We start from the raw sequence: 19,947 nt of genomic DNA, 5'->3' as shown, positions 1-19,947 counted from the left end.
CACAATCTGGAGTGTCCTAAGCTGATGTCCAGCTGCCGGCTCCAGGTGCAGAGCTGCAGTCCCATGGGCATGGAGAGCAGCAAGGGGGCAGGGAGCAGTATGGGGCCAGGCAAAGGCAAGGCAGGTGGGTCCTCTGTGGATAAACAGTGGTCAGAGCGATGGTCAGAGAGCTGCCTGTGGGAACCGTGGTGGGTCTAGCTCCCTCACACCAAAAACCCTTTTCAAGGGATCAGGATCCTCTCATCTCTCACCTGGGCAGTGTCCCTGTCAGGTGGGAGCACTTGTGTTCTGGGAGCACTGGTGTTCAGTGAGGGATTTCTTTATTTTTAATAATTTTTTTGTTTTAATTGTGATTTTAACAAAAGTTTACAGAAAAATTATATTTTCATGTATTTGTTGTTGCATATTTTTACCCCCTCTCCCTTCTCCCCCAGTTCAGTTGTTTTTTTAAAAAAACCATTCATTATTTTATAACTACCTCCCTCCCCCCAGTCCTCTTTGCAATGTACCTCTTATTCTGGGCTGTTGTCATTTGTATAATGCCTAATCATAGATTCCTTTTAAACAGTTCTTTCCTTCCTCTGTGCAATTAAATCAGGTCTGACATGGGGGTTTGGGAGGAGAATAGGATAAGAGTAGATAGATAATGGCCATTGCACGGAGAGGTGCTTCCTTGACTTGGATGCCTTCTTACTCAGTGAAGTCCTCTTATTTTTGCAGATTGTGCTGGGTGCAAAGAGGAGATCAAGCATGGCCAGTCACTCCTGGCGCTGGACAAGCAGTGGCACGTCAGCTGCTTCAAATGCCAAACCTGCAGCGTCATCCTCACCGGAGAATACATTAGCAAGTGGGTCCCCACCCCTCACCTTGTCTAGAATGTCCCTTCATTTTCAGTCTGGACACCATGCTCGGATCACAACATCTTCAATATCAGACCCCTAAACATGGTGTTCGCTCCTCATCTCCATTCTTCATGGAGCTGCGCCTTCTCTTCCTGCCGGTCTCTGCCCTATGCCATCTCCACACCGTCTCACACATCTCCTGCCTCCTACAGTCCCCCCAGTACTGGCCCTCATAATGCCCTGTCCGGAAGTTCCCTTCATACAACGATCACCATTCATGAGCATATTAACTTTTTAATGATGATGATACTAGCTACCATGTTCTGAGCTTTTATGACACACAAGGCCCTTACTAGCTGCTTTGTGTGGATTGTCACAGCAAGCCTCCTTTACCACCTGGTGAAGTATTTGTTCCCATTTTAAAGCTATAGGAACTAAGGCTTGCAAGGGATGGTAAGTAACATGTTCCATTCATAGTGTTTAATATCTGTCTCCTTAAGGATGGGGCTTTGTTTTATTCACCACTATAACCATTGCGCTTTGCTCCATAACGGCACCCTCTCCCACTTGATAATACAGGTATTTCTCCCACTTGATAATATAGGTATTTAATGAATTTACTTGAATTAAAGGAATTGATAGATACAGAAACATCAGGAAAAGGCTAAACTCCAGTGACCAGCACATTACAGCACTGGACAATTCCTCTCATGACCATGTCTACATGCTGTTGTTTATTGTTATGTGCCATCGAGTCATTTGCGACTCATAGTGACCCTATGTACAAGAGCCCTGAATGCTGTTCTATCCTGTGTCAACCTCGCTGTCTCAAACACATTCATTCCCACCACTCCACTCACAGAATCGATCCATCTCATCAAGGGTCTTCTTCTCCTGCACCGTCCCTCCACTCTCCCAAACATGATGTCCCTCTTCAAGGACCAGTCCCTCCTTGCAACATGCCCAAAGTATGTCAGACAAAGCTTCAGAATCCTTGACTCCAAGGAGCATTCTGGCTTCACCCTCTCCAGGAGAAAGAAACCTGTTTGTTCTCCTAGCAGTCCACGGTGTATTCAACACTCTTCTCCAGCACCACAACTCAAAGGCATCAATTCTCTTTCTATCATCCCTATTCACTGTCCAACTCTCTGATGCATAGCACGTAATTGCAAAGACTATAGCCTGGATCAGGCACACCTTAGTTTCCAGCCTGACGTTGTTGCACTTCAGTACTCTTGAGAGGTCCCTCACAGCTGACTTTCCCAATGCAATTTGTCTCCTGATTTCCTGGCTACTGTTACCAAGAGTGTTGACTGTGGAACTGTTTACATACCAAGCTAAAATAAATAGTGACCCTTCAGCTTGGACATTTTCTATTACTACATACCACTCTGTGGCCCAATACTAGAAGGCAGCAAGCACAGTAAGTTGTTTCATGCATGGTCTCTGGTGTCAGGAAGCTTAGAGTCCAACAAGAGAGGCAAGATGTGTAGATGAAGAATTGTGGCATAAGGTGATATGTGACAGGGAGCTCAAGGGAAGTTTCATTCTTTAAGACCTTTTTTGATCATGAGTGACAGAAACTCAAAATCCACTAAAGTAAAAATAGAAATTTATTGGCTTATAAAAAAGAAAAGACCAGAGGTAACTGAGTTCAGCCATCGCTGAATCCCCGGGTTTAACGATGTCTGCAACACTTCGGAACTCTCTCTGCCTCTGGCACTTAGTTCTGCTTTCCTCTGTGTTAGACCTATTCCCAAGCAGGCTCTCTCTCCAGGCGATCGATCACCAGCAATGCCAGCAAAGATGATAAACAACCTCAGCCTTTCCGTCTGTCACTTCAGCCAGTCTAGCAGAGACAGAGGCTCTTTCCCAATACGTACCCAACACCACCCTTAGGTTCCATAACCACTGAACAGCGAGGAGAGTTGTGAACCCTAAAGCCAGAGAGCGGCCCTGGGTGAGCTACATGAACTGTAAATAAGGGAGAGGTGGCTTCTCCAAAGGGAAATCCAGACCAGCTATTGTTACCAGTGGAAGAGGAAATGGATGCTAGCCAAGTACGCTGGTCTGTGTCAGAGGGACAAGTGAAAACCCAAAAATTGGGCTGGCTGCCATGAATTCCATTCTGACTCTTGGTGACCCCACATGTTACAGAGTAGAACCACTCTAGACAGGCTTCTTAGCAGTAATCTTAACAGAAGCAGATCAGCAGATCTTTCTTACATGGTATCACTGTGGGAAGGGGGTTCAAACCCCCCATCAGAGAGCGAGCTAACAGAAAATAGAATCTGGGATCTGAATGAGCTTCATGGAAGGAGGTGGTAATTGAGCTGACGCTGAAAAAGATTTGGAAATGCAGAGGGGAAGTGCCCAGCCGAATGCACAGCCTGGGCACAGGCAGGGAGGTGAGCAGGGACTGGACACACTGTCCTCCTCGCTGGATCTTAGGAATGTACTTAGATGGAGCACCATCTCGGGCTGCAGAGGTGAGCTGAGGTCAGATCACAGGGGGGTGTGGAATGCCTTGCTCCTGGGAGTCTGGCATTCCCTCTGTGCCTGCCAAGTAGGGAGTACCCTCCACGAGTCTCCAGCTAGGAGTCTGTGATCCTGAGTCAGAATATCTTGGCAAATAAGAGTTTGCTTGTCCCTCCTCTTGAGGAGGCCCAGCCCAGATCGCTCACCACATCTTGTGCTTCTGTAGGTAGCCTGGCTCTGAGCTCCTTTGAGAGAGACAGAGTCAGAGGGCCTGGCCCCCAAGTCGGAGATGTGAGTGATTCCCACCATCAGAACCTTCTCACCTCCCAGCCCAAGAAGGGTCCCCCAACCTGGTCCCTGTCTCCTTCTACTCCTTTCTTCTTGATCTATAGATGCTCATACAAGACCTCAGTCTTGTGCTACCCTCACAGACCTCCCTCTGCCCCAGGCAGTCAAGCAAGACCACTGGAGGAAGAAGACCCAGACAAGAGATACCTACAGGGAGAAAAGAAAATCAAGGAGACAGAACAGGGTATAGGCGTGACAGAAGACATGACATATGTCTCTCTTCTGCCTGCAGTGAGGTTCAGGCTCCAGAGTTGGATGCATGAATTTTTAACCCAGTTTGTGTGACCTGAGCAGACTCAATCTGTCTGAGTTTCAGTTTCCTTGGTGTTTTGGAAAGACCTCTAATATTCAGGTTTTTCTACCTTTTGTCAAAGCTCTACCTCTGTGGTTGTACAGAGCTGTGTGCCTCAGACCTTATAAGCGCCCACTGGCCACTGCCATCGAGCTGACTCTAACTCATATCAACCCTCCCTTTGGTTTCCTTTATAAAAAAAACTCTTTACAGGATGAGCCTGCCCACCTTTCTCCTACAGAGCAGCAAGTGGGTTTGAACCACTGACATCTTGATTAGCAGCCCAACACATTGTGCACCATGCCACCATAGCACCTTACTATGTGCCCAGTAAATATTCACTTTATCATCTGCTTCTTTTTTCTAATCATTTGTATTCCAAATTTCCCCTGTTCTCACCAACTCATGGGTTCAGCTGTGGTTTTGTTGGCATGTATACCTAAATTTTGTTGCCTCGTTGTTCCCACTACTGACAATGAATTTAGTGTCCTTCAGACTTCCTCTCCCATCCCACAGATAGGGACTTGACAAGAGTGAGAAGATTGTCCCCTGTATTCACAAACAAATCCTTGCCATGAGTGCTATCTATTCTCCAGACCTTTGCTGAATATCCACCCGCATTGCTATTTCTCATCCAGAAACACTCTGTCCTGCTGCCCAGCCCAGGCCTCCATCCATTCCAGCATGCCAAACAATGAAATGGAAAATGACACCCATCAATCAAGCCTCTCTGTGTCTGAGCTAAGCTTTTCTACACCCAAAAGTGGGAGAAATACTCTCTCTCCTCGGAGTTCAAACTAATTCTCAGAGCTAGGTGAGGTCTAGGAACTGGGCTATGCATTGAGCCCACCAACCCTGTCCACGTTGGCCCCAGAGAGCTAAATATCAGCCTACCTCCTTGGAGGCTCCTCTCAGCAGCCAGGGTGGTCCTGTCAAGGCTATTAACAGAGCACTGAGAGTGAGCTCGCACTGTGCCGAGTGGGGGAGGCATCAGCCCCAACTCCTCCAGCTCCTTTAAGTCTCATGACAAGGTGCATGAGAAACCAGACTCGGTGGGTCTGAATGGCAGCTCTAGGCTTACTAGTTATACAACCTGAGGCAAATTATTCAACAGCTCTAACTTTGTGTTTTCCCACCTGTACAGTGGGCAGGATAGCAGTTCTGACTTCATAGACCTGACATAGAATTAAATGAAAGCATCTCCCAGAAAGGCTGGCACACAACAAGTCACGAACGTTTGCAGCTATTAGTCAACACTGTAGCCAAACAAAGGAAGAAACCTCAGAGTTGGTTCTGGCCCCTGGTATCTCCGTGTGTGCCACCATGTAACTGTCCCGAGGGCTCCACTGACTGTTATTTTCAAAGGAGGTTCCCAGATCTGTATTCTTAAGCACCTTTGCATGTCCTCACACCTCCAGCCTTTCTGTTCATGGTAAAATATGTCAACCATTTCCACCACCCAGAAACTAGTAGTAGACACAGCACAGGAACAGTTATCAATGGCAATCTTATCAACCTGTGACGAGTTTTAAGTGGAGCACACCAAAGGGGATTAGAGGAGGCTTCCTAAAAATACTGGTCTAGGAGCACAATCAGATGGCTCTTCCCCTACAGGTGAAAATGTTCATTCAAGTAGAAACTCTTGAGATAAAAGTCCTCATTGACCAGGTCTGAGGGGGAAGCTGGACAGAGGAGAGCGGAGACGTCACCCTCTGGGCCTGCCGAGTGTTGAGGCATATGTAAGCATCACCTGTTCTAAAATAAAATATAAAATTAATTTAGAGACATTTTGGAGGAAAAAGAAGAGAATAGGGAAACTTGTGAGTATGGGGGAAGGAGAATGGACAAAGGACAGTGAGACCAGTCATGCAGGCGAGTGGCCCCCATGCTTGCTGGGAGAGCAGGCCATGGTGCATATTCCCAGGCCCCACACCAGAGGGTCTCTCTTTGGTAGGCCTGAGGTGTGTCTGGGGAGTTTGCATTTTTATCATACCCACAAGTGCTTCTCGTGTTGGCCCACTGGCCGCAGGTCCTGATATTGCCACATAATGACTCTGCTGCCCCCCCCCCAACTTCCTCTTCCTGTGTGGATTTCCTCTTGCAGGGATGGCGTTCCATACTGCGAGGCCGACTACCACTCCCAGTTTGGCATTAAATGTGAGACCTGTGACCGGTACATCAGCGGCAGGGTCCTGGAGGTGAGTGTCTGAGCCAAGTGACCTGTGACTCTAAATTCCATCACTGAGAAAGGAGAAAGCCACGCTACGTGCTTTCCTCCTTGAGCATGACCTTGAGCAAGAACTCTGTGGAAACCCAGAATGAGAAGGTAGACAAAATGATGTCTTCAAAAATGCTGTGTTGGTGAAATCTGTTGCTACTCTGGACATAAACCCAGATAGATTTCTGGTGGGGCTGAACAATTATGATTTCCTTCCAGCCCTGCCTGAGGATGGGAGCCTTTTTTTACTTTTTTAAAGTATTTTGTAATGTGTTGATTTAAGAACCAGCTTGTCTAGCAGCTTGCTCCTGAGCCCTTCCTTGGCTGGTCCATCACCATGGCAACAGCTCTCCTCAGCCTCTGATGCACAGCTCACTCTGCCAGTGATAGACAGCCGCTGCACCCTTGTTGAGACCTTTCCTGAGCCCCTGTTCCCCAGTCTTCCTGGACTTCATTCTCACACTGTGAAAATCTAGGAAGTCCACTTCCCATTCTTCAGGACCTCTCACCTTTAGAAATTAAGACCTGGTAGGAATTTAGTAGTAAGGAAAAATAAAAGTAGGAGTAATAAGTTCTAATATTGACTCACTGCAAACTCATGCACAGGTTTTGGGTGAATATATTTTGCCTCTCTAAACCTCAGTTTTCTCATCTGAGAATGTTTGAGAAACAGCAGACGGAGTCAGGTGTTGTGAGCTGAGTCATTGGTTCTGCCAAATCTGGCAGTGGTTATCTGGGGTTCTAGGTTGAGAAAAACACCTTATCTAGGCTCAGCAGGAGGCGGGAGCAATCAAGAAAGTATTCCCTGGAGAGCTGGCACCAAAGCTGAGCCCTGACGGATGGTCAGGAGGCAGTCAGTCATGTAAAAAGCTCAGGGAAGAAGAAGCTTGACCAGCCAGGGACAGAGAGAACGACCAGTGTGGCTGAGTCATATAAATTGAGGTTGGAGGAGGAGAGAATGTGGTGAGACAGAGCAGATCATGAAGACTTTGTAGACTGTGATTATGAGTCTGGCTTTTGCACTAAGTACACAGAGAGCCACTGGAGAGTTTTAAGCCAATAAGCAGTAAGTTAAGATCATGTTTTTAAAAAGATAACTCTGACTCTTCCAGCTGTAGGGAGTCAGAGAGAACAAGATGAACAAATGCAGAGTCGACGAAGCATGAAGCACATCCTAGGAGCAGTAAGGAGTGCAGCATGGAAGATAAAGCGTGAAACAGGAGCACAGGAAACGTGGTTGGGTCCAGGTTTCCAGGGACCTGGGATACCAGCGTGCGGAGTTAGCCTCTAGTGGGAGCGCTGCACCTTACAGCATATGATGCACTGAGAGGCACAGGCCAAGGCTGAAGGAAGAAATTGATAGTGGGACACTGGGTAAGAGGTGACTACATGGCCCAGGCAGGACAGACACAGCAGTGTAATAGAAATGGGAAGAGTAGTGTCCCTTGTCACCAGTGTTTTGGAAGAAGAAACTTTTCAGCCTTGCAACTTGTGCTGGGATGACTTTTAGATTTGGAAATCAAGAGAGGAGAGGCTGAAAGTTGTCTGAGAGTGAAGCCTAGCTAGGACATAGGGAGGCTGACGTTTTAGGCTCTAGTCCATGTGGTTAGAAACATGGTGAGTAGCATTTGCAGCAAGTTGTGATTGAAATTTTAGAAAGTTTTCAAGAAGATAGTGAGAAATGTTGTTAATCGTGTGCCATTGAGTCAGAACATACTCATACCTGACCCTCTAGGAGATTTTCAGAGGCTATAAATTGCACAGGAGATTGGCCGTCTTTCTCCGTTGAAGCATCTGGTGGATTCAGACCACATGACGTTGGGTTAACAGTGCAATGCCCTACCACAAGACCACCAGAGAAACTTCAGACCTGGTGGAACCAATATTAAAAGGCGTGGATCTGAAAAATGGTCACCGCCATGAGCAAGCCTCCTGTCAGGGACCTCTTCAAAATTCTGAGGAGCAATGACATCAGTTTGAACACTAAGGTGCACCTGATTCGGGCCATGTTCTTGATAATCTGCTATGTATCAGAGATCCAGACAATAAATAAGGATGACAAAAGAAGAATTGATGCCTTTGAGTTGTGGTGTTGGAGAAAAGTACTGACTATTCCATGGACTGCCAAAAGAATAGCTATGCCTTGGAGAAAGTGCAGCCAGAGTGCTCCTTGAAGGCAAAAACGGTGAAGCGTCATCTTTCATACTTTGGACCTAGGCAAGGCCATTCCTTGGAAAGAGACATCATACTTGGAAAGACGGAGGGTCAACAAAGGAGAGGAAGCCCCCTAACGAGATCGATTGACATGGTGACTTCAACAGTGGGCTCTAGTGTGTCAGAGATGGTGCAGGATAAGACATGGTTCAGGTCAGCTGTTCATAAGGTCACTATGAGTCGTACTCACCTAGCTGGCACCTAACAAAGACAACACCACCATTGAAGTTGTCAGAATTTCTAAACTCTTTGGAGAGTGCTGCTTAGAGGTAATAGAGGCTGAAGACTTAAAGGAGAAAAAAGAAGCAATCAGGGGAGAGAGAAGAGAACCCAGGGTGAGAGGGCAGTAAAAATAAAAGATGGCAAGCTGAGTCAGAGGGCTGGTCAGATGCTGTAGAGGAGTTTAGTCTGTGAAGAGAAAAAAAAAACAAAAACAAAACTGTTGGCTGTGATAAGACCTTCAAGAGAGCAGTTTGTTGGGTCTTTGTAGAATTGGGGAAGAGAAGCATCCAGATTGTAGTGGGGTAGAGGGTCAGTGGAATTGGAAATTATGAAAGCTGACTTTTCTTTCAAGAAGGAAGGCACTTGGTTTACACACACAAAGCTGCAGATGGGTACTTGTCCCAGCATTTGCAAGCTGCTTTGAAATTCCGCTGGCGGTGGCTGTCTTTCCCCTGTGTGTTACTGCTGTTAGCACTTCCTCCCAGGAAGCTCTTTGACTGGATTTCAATTGATTCTACCTGTTTGGATCTCCATTAGCATCTTGAATTTATTGATTTTATAGTTTTTTCCCCTTAGTGCTAGAAAAGACTTTCACCCACCAGCTACTTCAGCCTCTTCATTTTACAGATGAGAAAAGTGAGACCCAACATAGATAGTGCTTTTCCAAGATCATTTTATCCCCAAGTATCTCCAGAGAAAAGTAAGCTGAATTCTAGGTTTCCTGCCCAGAGCTCTTTCTTATGTCCTGTATACCCACAGCTGGGGTCTTTTGAAGTAGTATGAGATCATGGGAAAATATGAGTTGGGGTGAAGTAGATTTGGATTCAAATTGTACTTCTAGCTATGAAACCTTAACTAAGCTACTTTCTCTGGGTCTCAGTCCTCATCAGTGAGCGTGTCATTGCTCTTTAATTTGGAATGGATTTGGAATGTTTTAGTTGCAAGTACTCAAAATGGCTCAAGTCAAAAAGGAAATTTATCAGCTCCCATAATAAAAACTCAGAAGTTGTTCTGGCTTCAAGTGCAGCTGGATCAAATGTTCAGACAAAATCATTTGGACTCTGTCACCATCTTGGCTCCATAGTCTTCTCTGTTGGCTTTACTCTCAGCCAGATGCTCCTTTGTGACAGGAAAGTTGGCCACCGGTCACACCAGGCTTACATCCTACCAGCTCGCACTCCTGATGCAAACAGAGCTGTGTATTAGAAAAGCATCCTGCAGTTAACTCTCACTGGACAGCTTCAGGCTTGTCCCACATCCAATGGGAACATGCCTCTTGGTGGGCTGGCCCTGCATTATAACCATGCGGTGCAATGGAAAACAGGTCGTTCCACCAAGAGAAAGTTTGGTAATATTTCTGGAAGAAGGGGGAAAAGTTGACCAGGTACAAACAATGGTTGCCTATCACAAGACCCAATACAATGCCTGGGCCACCAAAACCACACTGTCATTGAGTGAATTCTGACTCACAATGAATCTGTGTGTCTCAGAGAAAGGGGTTTTGATGACTGCAGTTGTGCAAATGTAGATCACCAACCCTCTGGATGGGTTCAGACAGCCATCCTTTCAGTCAGTAATCAAGCACGAGCCATAGGCAGCACACAGAAACCTTGCCTGAGAATGGATAAGCACATTTTCCGCTTTCCTTTCCTTCTCATCCCTCTCCTTTCACTCTCCCTGTCCTTTGGTCCTTCCCTTTGAGTCTTTAAAACATCCCAAAGTCACTCCCTGGGTGACAGACTCAATAGACTGCATGTCAGGCAGAGCCTCCCTTCCCTATTCGCACCAAGGAGAACCATAAAAGGCCTCCTGATGACTGCATTTCCTGGCCTGGTTTGCCTTTGCCTGTTTTCTCCAATAGGACTCCACTTTCAAGGTACCAACTCCTGGCATCTCTTCACTATTTTCTTAAAACAGACAGAATGTTTCCTCTTATCTCACTGACTTGTTTTAGTCTGGTACTCAAGGCAGACGGCTCTCACAGCCTCCCTTCCCCAAAATTATCTTCAGTACCATCGCGGCCAGGGCTGCTGGGAGGAGGATGAAGCTTCTCTCCGTTGGGGGATATGTGTATGTGTTTGTGTGTGTGTGGGGGGGGGGGGGGGTTGACATTTAGGAAGGATGCCAAGCTTCACTTTGCCCTGGCTCTGTTGCCACCCTGGAAAACAGATCTATAATTGAGTTGATAAAGAGACAGAAAGTAGGAAGAGGCTACTAATTAAACCGATTATCCTTGTCATGGTGTAAGAGAATTAGTCCCACGGCATCCCAGCTTGGGAAAATAGCAGGCTCCTTCCAAAGTTTGAGCATAGTTTGCTTTGATGATGACAAGGACGTTTGCTCATTGGTGGAACCTACATAAACAACTAAAGCAGAAGAAAAGGGGATGTTGTGGGGTTTGAGTATTGGAGTTTTGTTGTTGGGGTTGTTATGTTCTCTTGTTTTTCTTCTTTTGTGAAAAGCTCCCTCTTCCACTTTCTTGCTTAATTTTTTTGAAATAAATTGAGTATCTCCAGACTTTGGATTAACTCCAGAACAGGCAAGCATTGGTCCTCTTTGACACCTCCCTACACTTACCTGCTTTTTAAAGAAAGAACATTTTAAAAACTAGACCTTATTATTCAATTATGATTTCTTTCCTTAGAAGAGCTCTATTAGCATCAGACCAAATGATGGCTCAGAAGGCCTTCAACAGTCGTCCAATATCATCCATGTCCCCCAGCCCAACCCTCAAAAAAAACAAACAAAAAAACACCTGGCTCTGATATGCAAAATGTACTGTTAAAATTAGGCCTCCTGCTCCACCCTGAAGTCTGCAGCAGACCCTTCCCAGAGAAGTTCTGGAGCCACAGTGAAGGGTATGTATGCCCAAGTTCTCTAGGAATTTGCCAAAATTATCAGCAGGAAATGCTTGCTGGTGTTTGGTGGCCAGGAGCCCAAAGCCAACCCCACCGGTGACTTCTCTGGTGACCCAGATCTAGCCACAGTCTTTCCTGAATCTCTTTCTTCCACCCCATAGAAACACTTGCAACTGCAAATATTTTCTCTCTTAAGTGATGGAGGAACTAAAAAGTGGGGATAGAGAGAGACATTCGCCAAAGACAGAGTAGGGTGAAGCGGTATAGACTGTGGAGCCCCCAATCCTGCAGTCTGGGGACTAGCCTGGAGTCAGATGTCCCACATGGGTCCTGGGTTTTCCTCTCATCAATTCACTATATCTCAAATATTTGTCCTCCACATGCCACCCCCACAGTTTTTGCCATGTCTGTGAGCCTTGTGTATTCATGCTTACCTAATACTTTAAATTGTTTTTAGATTGTTGTATTAGTTTGGTAGGACAACCGTAACAAAGCACCACAAGCTGAGTATCTTAAGGCCACAGAAATGTATCTTCTCTGTTTTGGAGACTGCAAGTCTGAAGTCAGCATGTCAGCCGGGCAGTGCTTGCTCTGAGGACTCTAGGGGAGAATCTTTCTTTGTCCTGTCCAGCATTTGATAGTCCAGGGTGTTCCCCAGCCTCAGCCTGTGACTTCGCATGGTCATCTTCCTTCTGTGTCTCTTCTCTGTTTAAAAGGACACCAATCATATTGTTTTAGAGTCCCCCTTATTCCAATATGATCTTGTGCTACTTTAACTAATTACATCTTAAAAGATGCTGTCAAATAAGGTTACATTCGCAGTAAGATATCTGAGGCTTAGCACTTGGACATACATTTTTAGGGACATAAATCCACTTATAACATGTACATAGAAGAGATAGATGATAGATTAGATAGATAGATAGATAGATAGATAGATAGATAGATAGATAGATAGATAGATATGAAAACCACTATCACATTCTATATTGCAGGTAATAAAAAAATCTATTTCTAACTAGATTGTATTGCTTGCAGAAACTCTTAAATCTCACTCCTGTTCTCATTCTTAAAAAGGCTAACTAGCATGTTTTGAATAGATGTTAAAGACACACTGACACTAAACTAATAAAACTCTCTCCTTTCTGAAAATCCAAAGACTTGGAAGAGGGTTGACAAGGGGATGATTTTTGTCCCATGCATCCAGTGGTGTTTAATGCCAGTCAATACACTTCTTGCCTTCATGCACCATGAGCCATGTTGACCCCGTGCTCAGGAAATGCTGGGATGTCTTAAAAGCAAGACTGTTTCCTTATCTGGAATGAAGAAGTGAGAACGATGGCCTCTGACAGCCCCCTTCCCGTTGCTAGATAGAAGTGTGAATGTCTGGGGAGCACCTGGAATGGCTCCCCGCACAGGAACCCATGATGTGGAATTACCAAGCTTCCTGGCAGCTGTAGACATTTAGATGGTTCTGAATTCTCCAGTGTGGCCCACCCACCAGAGACAAAAAACCATTAATAACACTGACGTGCTCAGGAAATGTTCCTATCCAGCCAGCCCTACTGGCCACAGTCTTAGCTGGCTCTGACCTCCTGTCTTCCCTCTGTGTTTTCATAGGCGGGAGGGAAACATTACCACCCTACCTGTGCCAGATGTGTGCGCTGCCACCAGATGTTCACGGAGGGGGAGGAGATGTACCTCACAGGTAAGCAAGGCTGACCCAGTGAAAGCATTCTGATCCTCTCGTGACTGAAAAGGAGAGACAACCTTCTTCCATATCAGTGTTACCTTTGCTACTGGCCTATCCTCAAAATTGAAATTTACTCACCCACTCTGGGGGCATTGGGAAAATTGCTGGTGTGGTGTGGCTAATACAAAGTGACATGTAATCTGCCTCCCATCCATGGGTGCTTCCCACCTGCTCCTTGGCTGGCTCGCTCCCTTGGCCACGCACTGGACAAGTCCCGCTGGCTCTATCTAGATGGGAGATAGAGCTTCACGAGGCCAGCGTGTCTCAGAACCTCGGAGGGATTCTGGGGTATACACCCGCCTCCTCTTCCATTCTTTGTCCCCACATCTCCGAGCAGCACAGCAAGCTGCTTTTAGCTCTTTTCTGGAACTCTCGGGATGCACAGAAAGAAATGAGTAGACCCAAAGATGCAAACAGACATTTTTTTTACCCTCTGAAACTACCTTAGATCCAGACCTGTTGCTCCAGGATTCTTGCACAGTCTTCTGTTTTACCTCCAAGCTATGCTTGCTTCTCTGTCTCCGTCTTCTGCCCCCTCCATTATCCCAAGGCATCATCGTGCTCTTGGCACTGCCCCACTAGAAGGCCTCTGGGCCCGTATCAACACACCAGTTTAGGTGCAAAGACAGTAGCCTAGCATTTAAGGCTCTCCCACTGACAAGCCAAACTGTCCCTGGACTTAACCAAGACTTATGTCATCAAAGCCTGCTTTTAATAAATTTATACATCTCTTCAGTAGCTATTTTTTTGAGACCTTACAAGTTAAGATCTGGACCAGGGACCACAGTGAGCAATACCCATCATCTGTCTTCAGTATCTTATGGGCCAGTGGGGGGGGGGGGGGAGTGGCATTAGTCAGTAATCACAAAGATAGATGTAAAGTGTAACCTTGTATGAAGAGGAAGTATAAGGGGCAGTGAGGAACACACTGCATAGGGAGGTGTCAGAAAAGGCTCTCCAAGGAAGGGCCAGAAACTGGGATATAAAGGATGAGTGAACATTGATTGGGTAGAGACGGGAGGGTGGAATACATTGGTAAGAAGACAGAATATGCAAGGCTCTGAGATGGGTGGCACGGAGAGGAGCCCCGGAAGCTAGCATGCAGCTTAAAAGGTGAAGCTGGTGGTGGGCAATGGAGAAGCCAGCCTCAGCTTATGACAAGGACAATGACTGACACCTCAGATCAACTTGTGGCCCTTTTGCTTCTGGGATGTTGGCACCCCCCAGAGCATCCCTGTCTTTCCAACATTCTTTTTTGGAGTGTTTTTTTTCTTATTATTAATTTTAATGAAAATTTACAGAGACTTTGGATTTCCATTCATTCATTGTTGCACTTTTCTCCTTACCCACTCCTCCCTCCCAGTTTGCTCTTCTCTTTGAAAGTAAAAGAAAAATTCTTCCATTGTAATACAATCCCTTCCCCCAAGTCCACTCCACTATGCAGCCTTTGTTCTGGATTCCTATCATAACAATAATAACTAATCACACATCCCTTTTATACAGTTCTCTCCCTGATCTGTTTCAATACAGTATACATTCTTTTTTTATTTATATATTTTCATTTTTTTTTACAGTATACATTCTTTATCCCATCTTTCTCAGTCTTCTCCCAACCCCAATGTCAGTCCCATTTTACAACAGTGGCACCATGCAGTATTTGTCCTTTTGTGACTGAGATATTTCACTCAGATCACCCATTTTTAATAACATTTCATGAGTTCCTTGTTTTCAGTGCAGCATAGTATTCCATTGTGCGAATATAACATAGCTTCTCTATCCATTCATTTATTAATGGGCACTTAGGTTGTTTCCAACTCTTTGCTATTATGAACAAAGCCGCGATAAACACGGATGTGTATATATCTGCTTGGATGGCAGTTATAATTTCTTTGGGGTATATTCCCAGTAGTGAAATTGCTGGGTCAAGTGGTATCTCTATTTCCAACTTTTTGAGAAAGCGCCATACAGTCTTTCACAGTGGTTGCACCATTTTACACTCCCACCAACAGTGAATAAGGATTCCAGTTTCTCCACAACCTCGCCAGCATTTGTTGTTTGCTGTTCTGTTAATTTTGCTATTCTTACTGGGGTGAGATGATATCTCATAGTTGTTTTCCAACATTCTTTTAGAAACTCTACCATTCTAGACCCAGTTCAATCACTGTCCACTCCTATAAAAACACCCTTATTCCCCAAACCCACCTACACTTCTTCCTTGAGTTCCAGATGAAGTCCTTGCCTGAGGCTTACTCTCCATGGGTTGGTATCTCTAACAAGAACTTTGCAGGATGCACAAGGAGTTAAGTGATGGAATCAAGAGAATGGGCTTTGCACTCCTGAGAGCATGCACTATCAAGGCTCAGGCAGAAAGGCCTCCAGGAGCTGGGAGATATCTTGGTGATGAAGAAGGCCTGTCACCCTCCTCGGTAATTATCCCCCATCCTCCGAATGCTCCTGGCTCCTGGGAGAGTGGGAGTAATTGTAGGGTGTTAGAGGACCCGCCTCGAGGGATGTGGGGTGATACTGAAACGAGGGGGACCCAGCAGTTCAACATGCTGACTGGGGCTCTTGGAGGTGGCAGCCACCAGGGGTTCTGCTACCCACTGGGAGCTGGCCTGTGATTGCTTTAAGTCCCTCACCAGGTGGGGACACCAAGACTTTAAGTAATACCCCCAGAAATAGCAAGAAACTCTTCTCCTAGGCGATGCAGTAGCAGAAAATGCCGCCTGGGAGCCAGGCCTCCTGCTTGAACATCAGCAGTAGTGAGCTTTGACCTTGAGAAATGCCCTCTGCCTTGGAGTCTCTTTGCCTGTAAAATACGGATAATAACACTAACACTGCCTTTCATTCACTCACTCACTCAAATTGGGGCTGTGGTACGTACCTGACACTCAGTTGCGTGCTCGGTATTTATAAGTGAGAGGCAGACGTGGTTGCTATACTGGTGGAGTTTATGATCTGGAGATAGAGATGGCCTTTAAGAGCAAACATTCCTGGACAAACTGTGATAGAAATATGAAAGGAAGTTACCTTACCTCTAATTTGAGGGCAAAGAAATTTCCCCCTAAAAAAAGACAAGGCCAAGATCTTGAAAATAAGGAGGAGGAGGAGGGGAGAAGAAAGACTGGAGGCCAAAGGAACAGCGAATGCAAAGGTCTGAAGTGAGGGGAAGCCCCGCATGGTGGGGAAACTGAGGTAAGCCCATATACTGGTTGCACAGAGAGCAAGCTTAAGCCACAGGTTCTGGTGAAGATCAGAAGAGAAGGTGCACGTGAAACCGCTGAATCCTCCGTAAAAACGTCTCCACAAGATAGAGCGTTAGGAAGTATGCTAAGCTCCTGGGCCCAGTCTTGTCAGCCTGGTAGCTAGCACAGAGCCCTACTGGCAAATGGTCCTCGGGAGATTCTTTTGGTTGGTGTGTTTGTGTTTTAATCTCTGCCTGATGGCTTACTGATGGGCTGTAATTGGGAGAAGTCTGACGTCTGTCTGGATGAGAATTGCCTGGGTCCCTGTGGACAGGCGCAAGATTCCCTTGATTTGTTGGAAGGTCTATTGTGCATTCAGTGTGTTTTTGTAAAGATGCCAGTTTTCTCATCCATGGGTTGTCTAACCTCTTCATTTGGATTTCCTGAGGAAATTAGGTCACTGATTTTGTGTGACTAAATTGTAGCCAAAATTCTCCAGGTCCGGACAAAACTTAGATTAAAATCACAAAGGTTATAATTGTGGAGACTGTGGGCATTTTTCCTCAACCAAAAATGTCATCTGAAAAGTAAAGTTTACTCTTGTTCTAAGAACACCTGTACCCAGAAAAAGAAGAGGAAACCTACTTATTCCCCTGCTGTCTACCCCAAGGAGTCTTCTTCTTCAAGAGCCTGAGGCAGAGAGAGCTGGTAGTTAAGCCACACATTTCTAAGTAGGCCCCTAATTCTTAGTTTCTTAGTGCTGCTATCACAGAAATAGGGAAGCTCTGGTAATTTACTTCACAGGCAGTTGCTCTGCTAAACCAGAGGCAGTTCAAATCCAGCAGCGTCTCCTCATAGGAAGACGGCAGGCTTCTCTGCTGCGAGTGCGAGTTACAGCCTCGGAAATGGGATGGAGTAGTGAGTTAGTTCTGATTCGAGGGCAATGAGCTTAACTTGGACTTTGACAGCAGAAATACCACAAGTGAATGGTCATAACAAACACACATTTCTTTTTCTCGTAGTTTAGGAGGCTAGAAATCCTAACTCTGGGCAAGTGCTCTAGAAGTCTCCCTCTGTCTGCTTTGGGAAGTCTTTGTCTCGGCTTCTCTAATGTCTCTCTCAGGGCTCCTTGAAGGTCACCTGTTGGTTTCTGTCTTTCAATATTCTACTTGCTTCCGTGTCCAATCTACCCTTTTGTTGAAGTGTGAAACTGGACATATACAAAGCCCATTAGTTTTTCATCCATTTATTTTTTATTCATGTTATAAAATAAAATGTATTTTTTTTTGTTTGTTTTAAAACACCAATTACAATTCCTACAATGTGAGAGAGCACTGGTAGCCTAGTGGTAAGAAACGGCACTGCAATCCCAAAGCCGCATGGTTCAAATCTTCCATGTGATTTGCCCCCTCTGAAAACCTCCTGGAGGGTCAGCTCTGGGTTGGTTCTGACTTGACAACACACAATAATCACAACAACAATGGCATCACATTGTTCCCCTCCCTCCTTTTATTTTCTTATTTCCTCTATCCTACTCCTTCTTATTTTCAGGGCTTATCCATGGGCAAATTTTGCTCATTTGACCTTCTCCCGTTACCATTGACTTGGAACTGACTTATGCCTGACCCTCCTATAGATTTTCTGAGACTGTAAATCACCTGGGAGGAGACTGGGCATGTTTCTTCCAAGAACTCACTGGTAGATTTGAATGCTGGAGAGGTTTGGCCTTGGACTTAGCAGTGCCCCTCCCTATGGACTGTACCACCAGAGCCCCTTTTGACGGTACTCACACAGGAGTAGGATGGATGATCTCCTCCCATGGGATTTATTGCCTCTGAAAACCTTCTGGAGGGTCAGCTATGGGTTGGTTCTGTTTTGATGGCAAAGAACACAGCATACTGTACTCATTGTCTTCAAGTCACTGTTGTTGTTACATGCCATATCGTAGATGACTCATAGTGACCCTATAACTGAAAGACCTGGACACTTGTATAACTTTCATTATTTCTCCACATTCATAGAGTTTCTGGAGGCAAGCTGGCAAGTGGATGCCACTCCTGCTTCCAAGCTTGTTTTAACTGGGGAGCTCCACCAAACACTGCCCACCATGGGTACCCATTATTACATTTGACACATCAGTGTCGCAGTGTTTAACATCACAGCAACCTTGAGTTACCTCTGTACAGCAAATAGACAAACAAGTGCTGTACTACTTAGAAGCTTGACCAAAAACAACTAAAACCAGGCCTGAGGTTGAGGGCAGGAGGATATAATTGCTTTCACTCACGACTAACCCAAGACTATGTCTCACATACTTCGAAGGGGCATGTTATCAAGGAAGTCCAGTCTCTGTAGAAGGGTGTTGTGCTTGGTCAAGTAGAGGTTTGGAGGAAAAGCAGGAAGACCCCCAGCAAGATGGACTGACGTGGCTTCAACAATGGGCTTGAGCACAACAGCAGCTGTGAAAACAGCTCAGCACGGAGCGGTGTTTTGTCCGTCTACCCAGCGTCACTATGATTTGGAACCAACAACAAGCACTATCCCAAAGACTGGTAGTCTGAATTCACTTAGTAGAACTTGGAAAGGGCAGTTTCCTTCCACAGACTAAAGTCAACAGAACCCCGTGTAGTAGTTCTACACTGAATACACAGGGTCATCATGAGTTAGAATTGACTGGACAGCAAAGGGTTTGGTTCAGTTTTGATTACCTGGTGAAAAAAAGGCAGAGGCAGGAGGATGGGATAGGAAAACACCTAAGTAGAACCAGTTTAACAGTAGCATTCTACTTGGGTTAAACAGTGAATTCATAGGTGCTCATTGATGTTATGACTACACAGAGAGAGTGAGCAGGTATATAAATAAGGAGCCCTGGAGGCACGATGGTAAAGCACTTGGCTGCTAACTGAAAGGTTGATGGTTTAAGCTCACCTAAGAGGTCCAGAGTGGGGCTCCGGTGGCCTAGTGGTAAGGAGTGGAGCTGCCAACCCAAAGTCAGGTGATTTAAATCTACCAGCCACACTCCATGAGAGAACGATGGGCAATCTTCTGTGCAATTTACAGTCTCCGAAATGACCCAAATCTGACCCTCCAGTGGGTTCCTAGAGGCTGCAAATCACACAGGAGGAGAGTGCTAGCCTTTCTCCTTCAAGCAGCTGGTGGATTCGTACAAACTGCCTTTGGGTGGGCCGCACAACTCTGTACCCACTAGGCTACCAGAACACCCTTCTAAAGTTGAATAGCTATTCTTTGATCTTTCAAAAGTAATTGGTTTAAAATGCACTTTACATTTATATGATCTTATTAACGTGATAAAGAAACATTCTTTTCAATTGAAATGACATATATTAGTATGTAGTTATTGTTAAGTACCTTCGAACCAATCTATAGCTGACCCCCCAGTGAGTTTTCAGAGACAGTAAATCATAGGGGAGTTGAGTGCACAGCTTCCTCTGGAAAAGTACCTGGTGGATTCGAACCATGTGCCTTTTGGTTGACAGTGCAGCTCCTCACCACTAAGCCACCAGAGCTCCATGTGAG

At 45.6% G+C, this 19,947-nt stretch overlaps 1 protein-coding gene across 3 annotated transcripts in view; it reads left to right on the top strand.

Annotated features, from left to right (window-relative positions):
- The window catches only part of ABLIM3 (actin binding LIM protein family, member 3), a 182,103-nt gene that overhangs the window by 115,689 nt on the left and 46,467 nt on the right, over positions 1-19,947 (top strand). For all 3 annotated transcript variants that reach the window (XM_006893716.1, XM_006893715.1, XM_006893714.1), the window contains 3 exons: positions 721-847; positions 6,065-6,158; positions 13,093-13,180. In XM_006893716.1, the coding sequence (XP_006893778.1) occupies positions 721-847; positions 6,065-6,158; positions 13,093-13,180 (309 nt within the window). The remainder of the gene's footprint in view (positions 1-720; positions 848-6,064; positions 6,159-13,092; positions 13,181-19,947) is intronic.

The sequence above is a fragment of the Elephantulus edwardii genome, unplaced genomic scaffold, assembly GCF_000299155.1.
Source record: "Elephantulus edwardii isolate Elephantulus edwardi_28Jun2011 unplaced genomic scaffold, EleEdw1.0 scaffold00130, whole genome shotgun sequence".
Lineage (NCBI taxonomy): Eukaryota > Metazoa > Chordata > Mammalia > Macroscelidea > Macroscelididae > Elephantulus > Elephantulus edwardii.
Note: the sequence above shows the minus strand (reverse complement) of the source record. Positions and strands in the feature narration are given on the sequence as shown.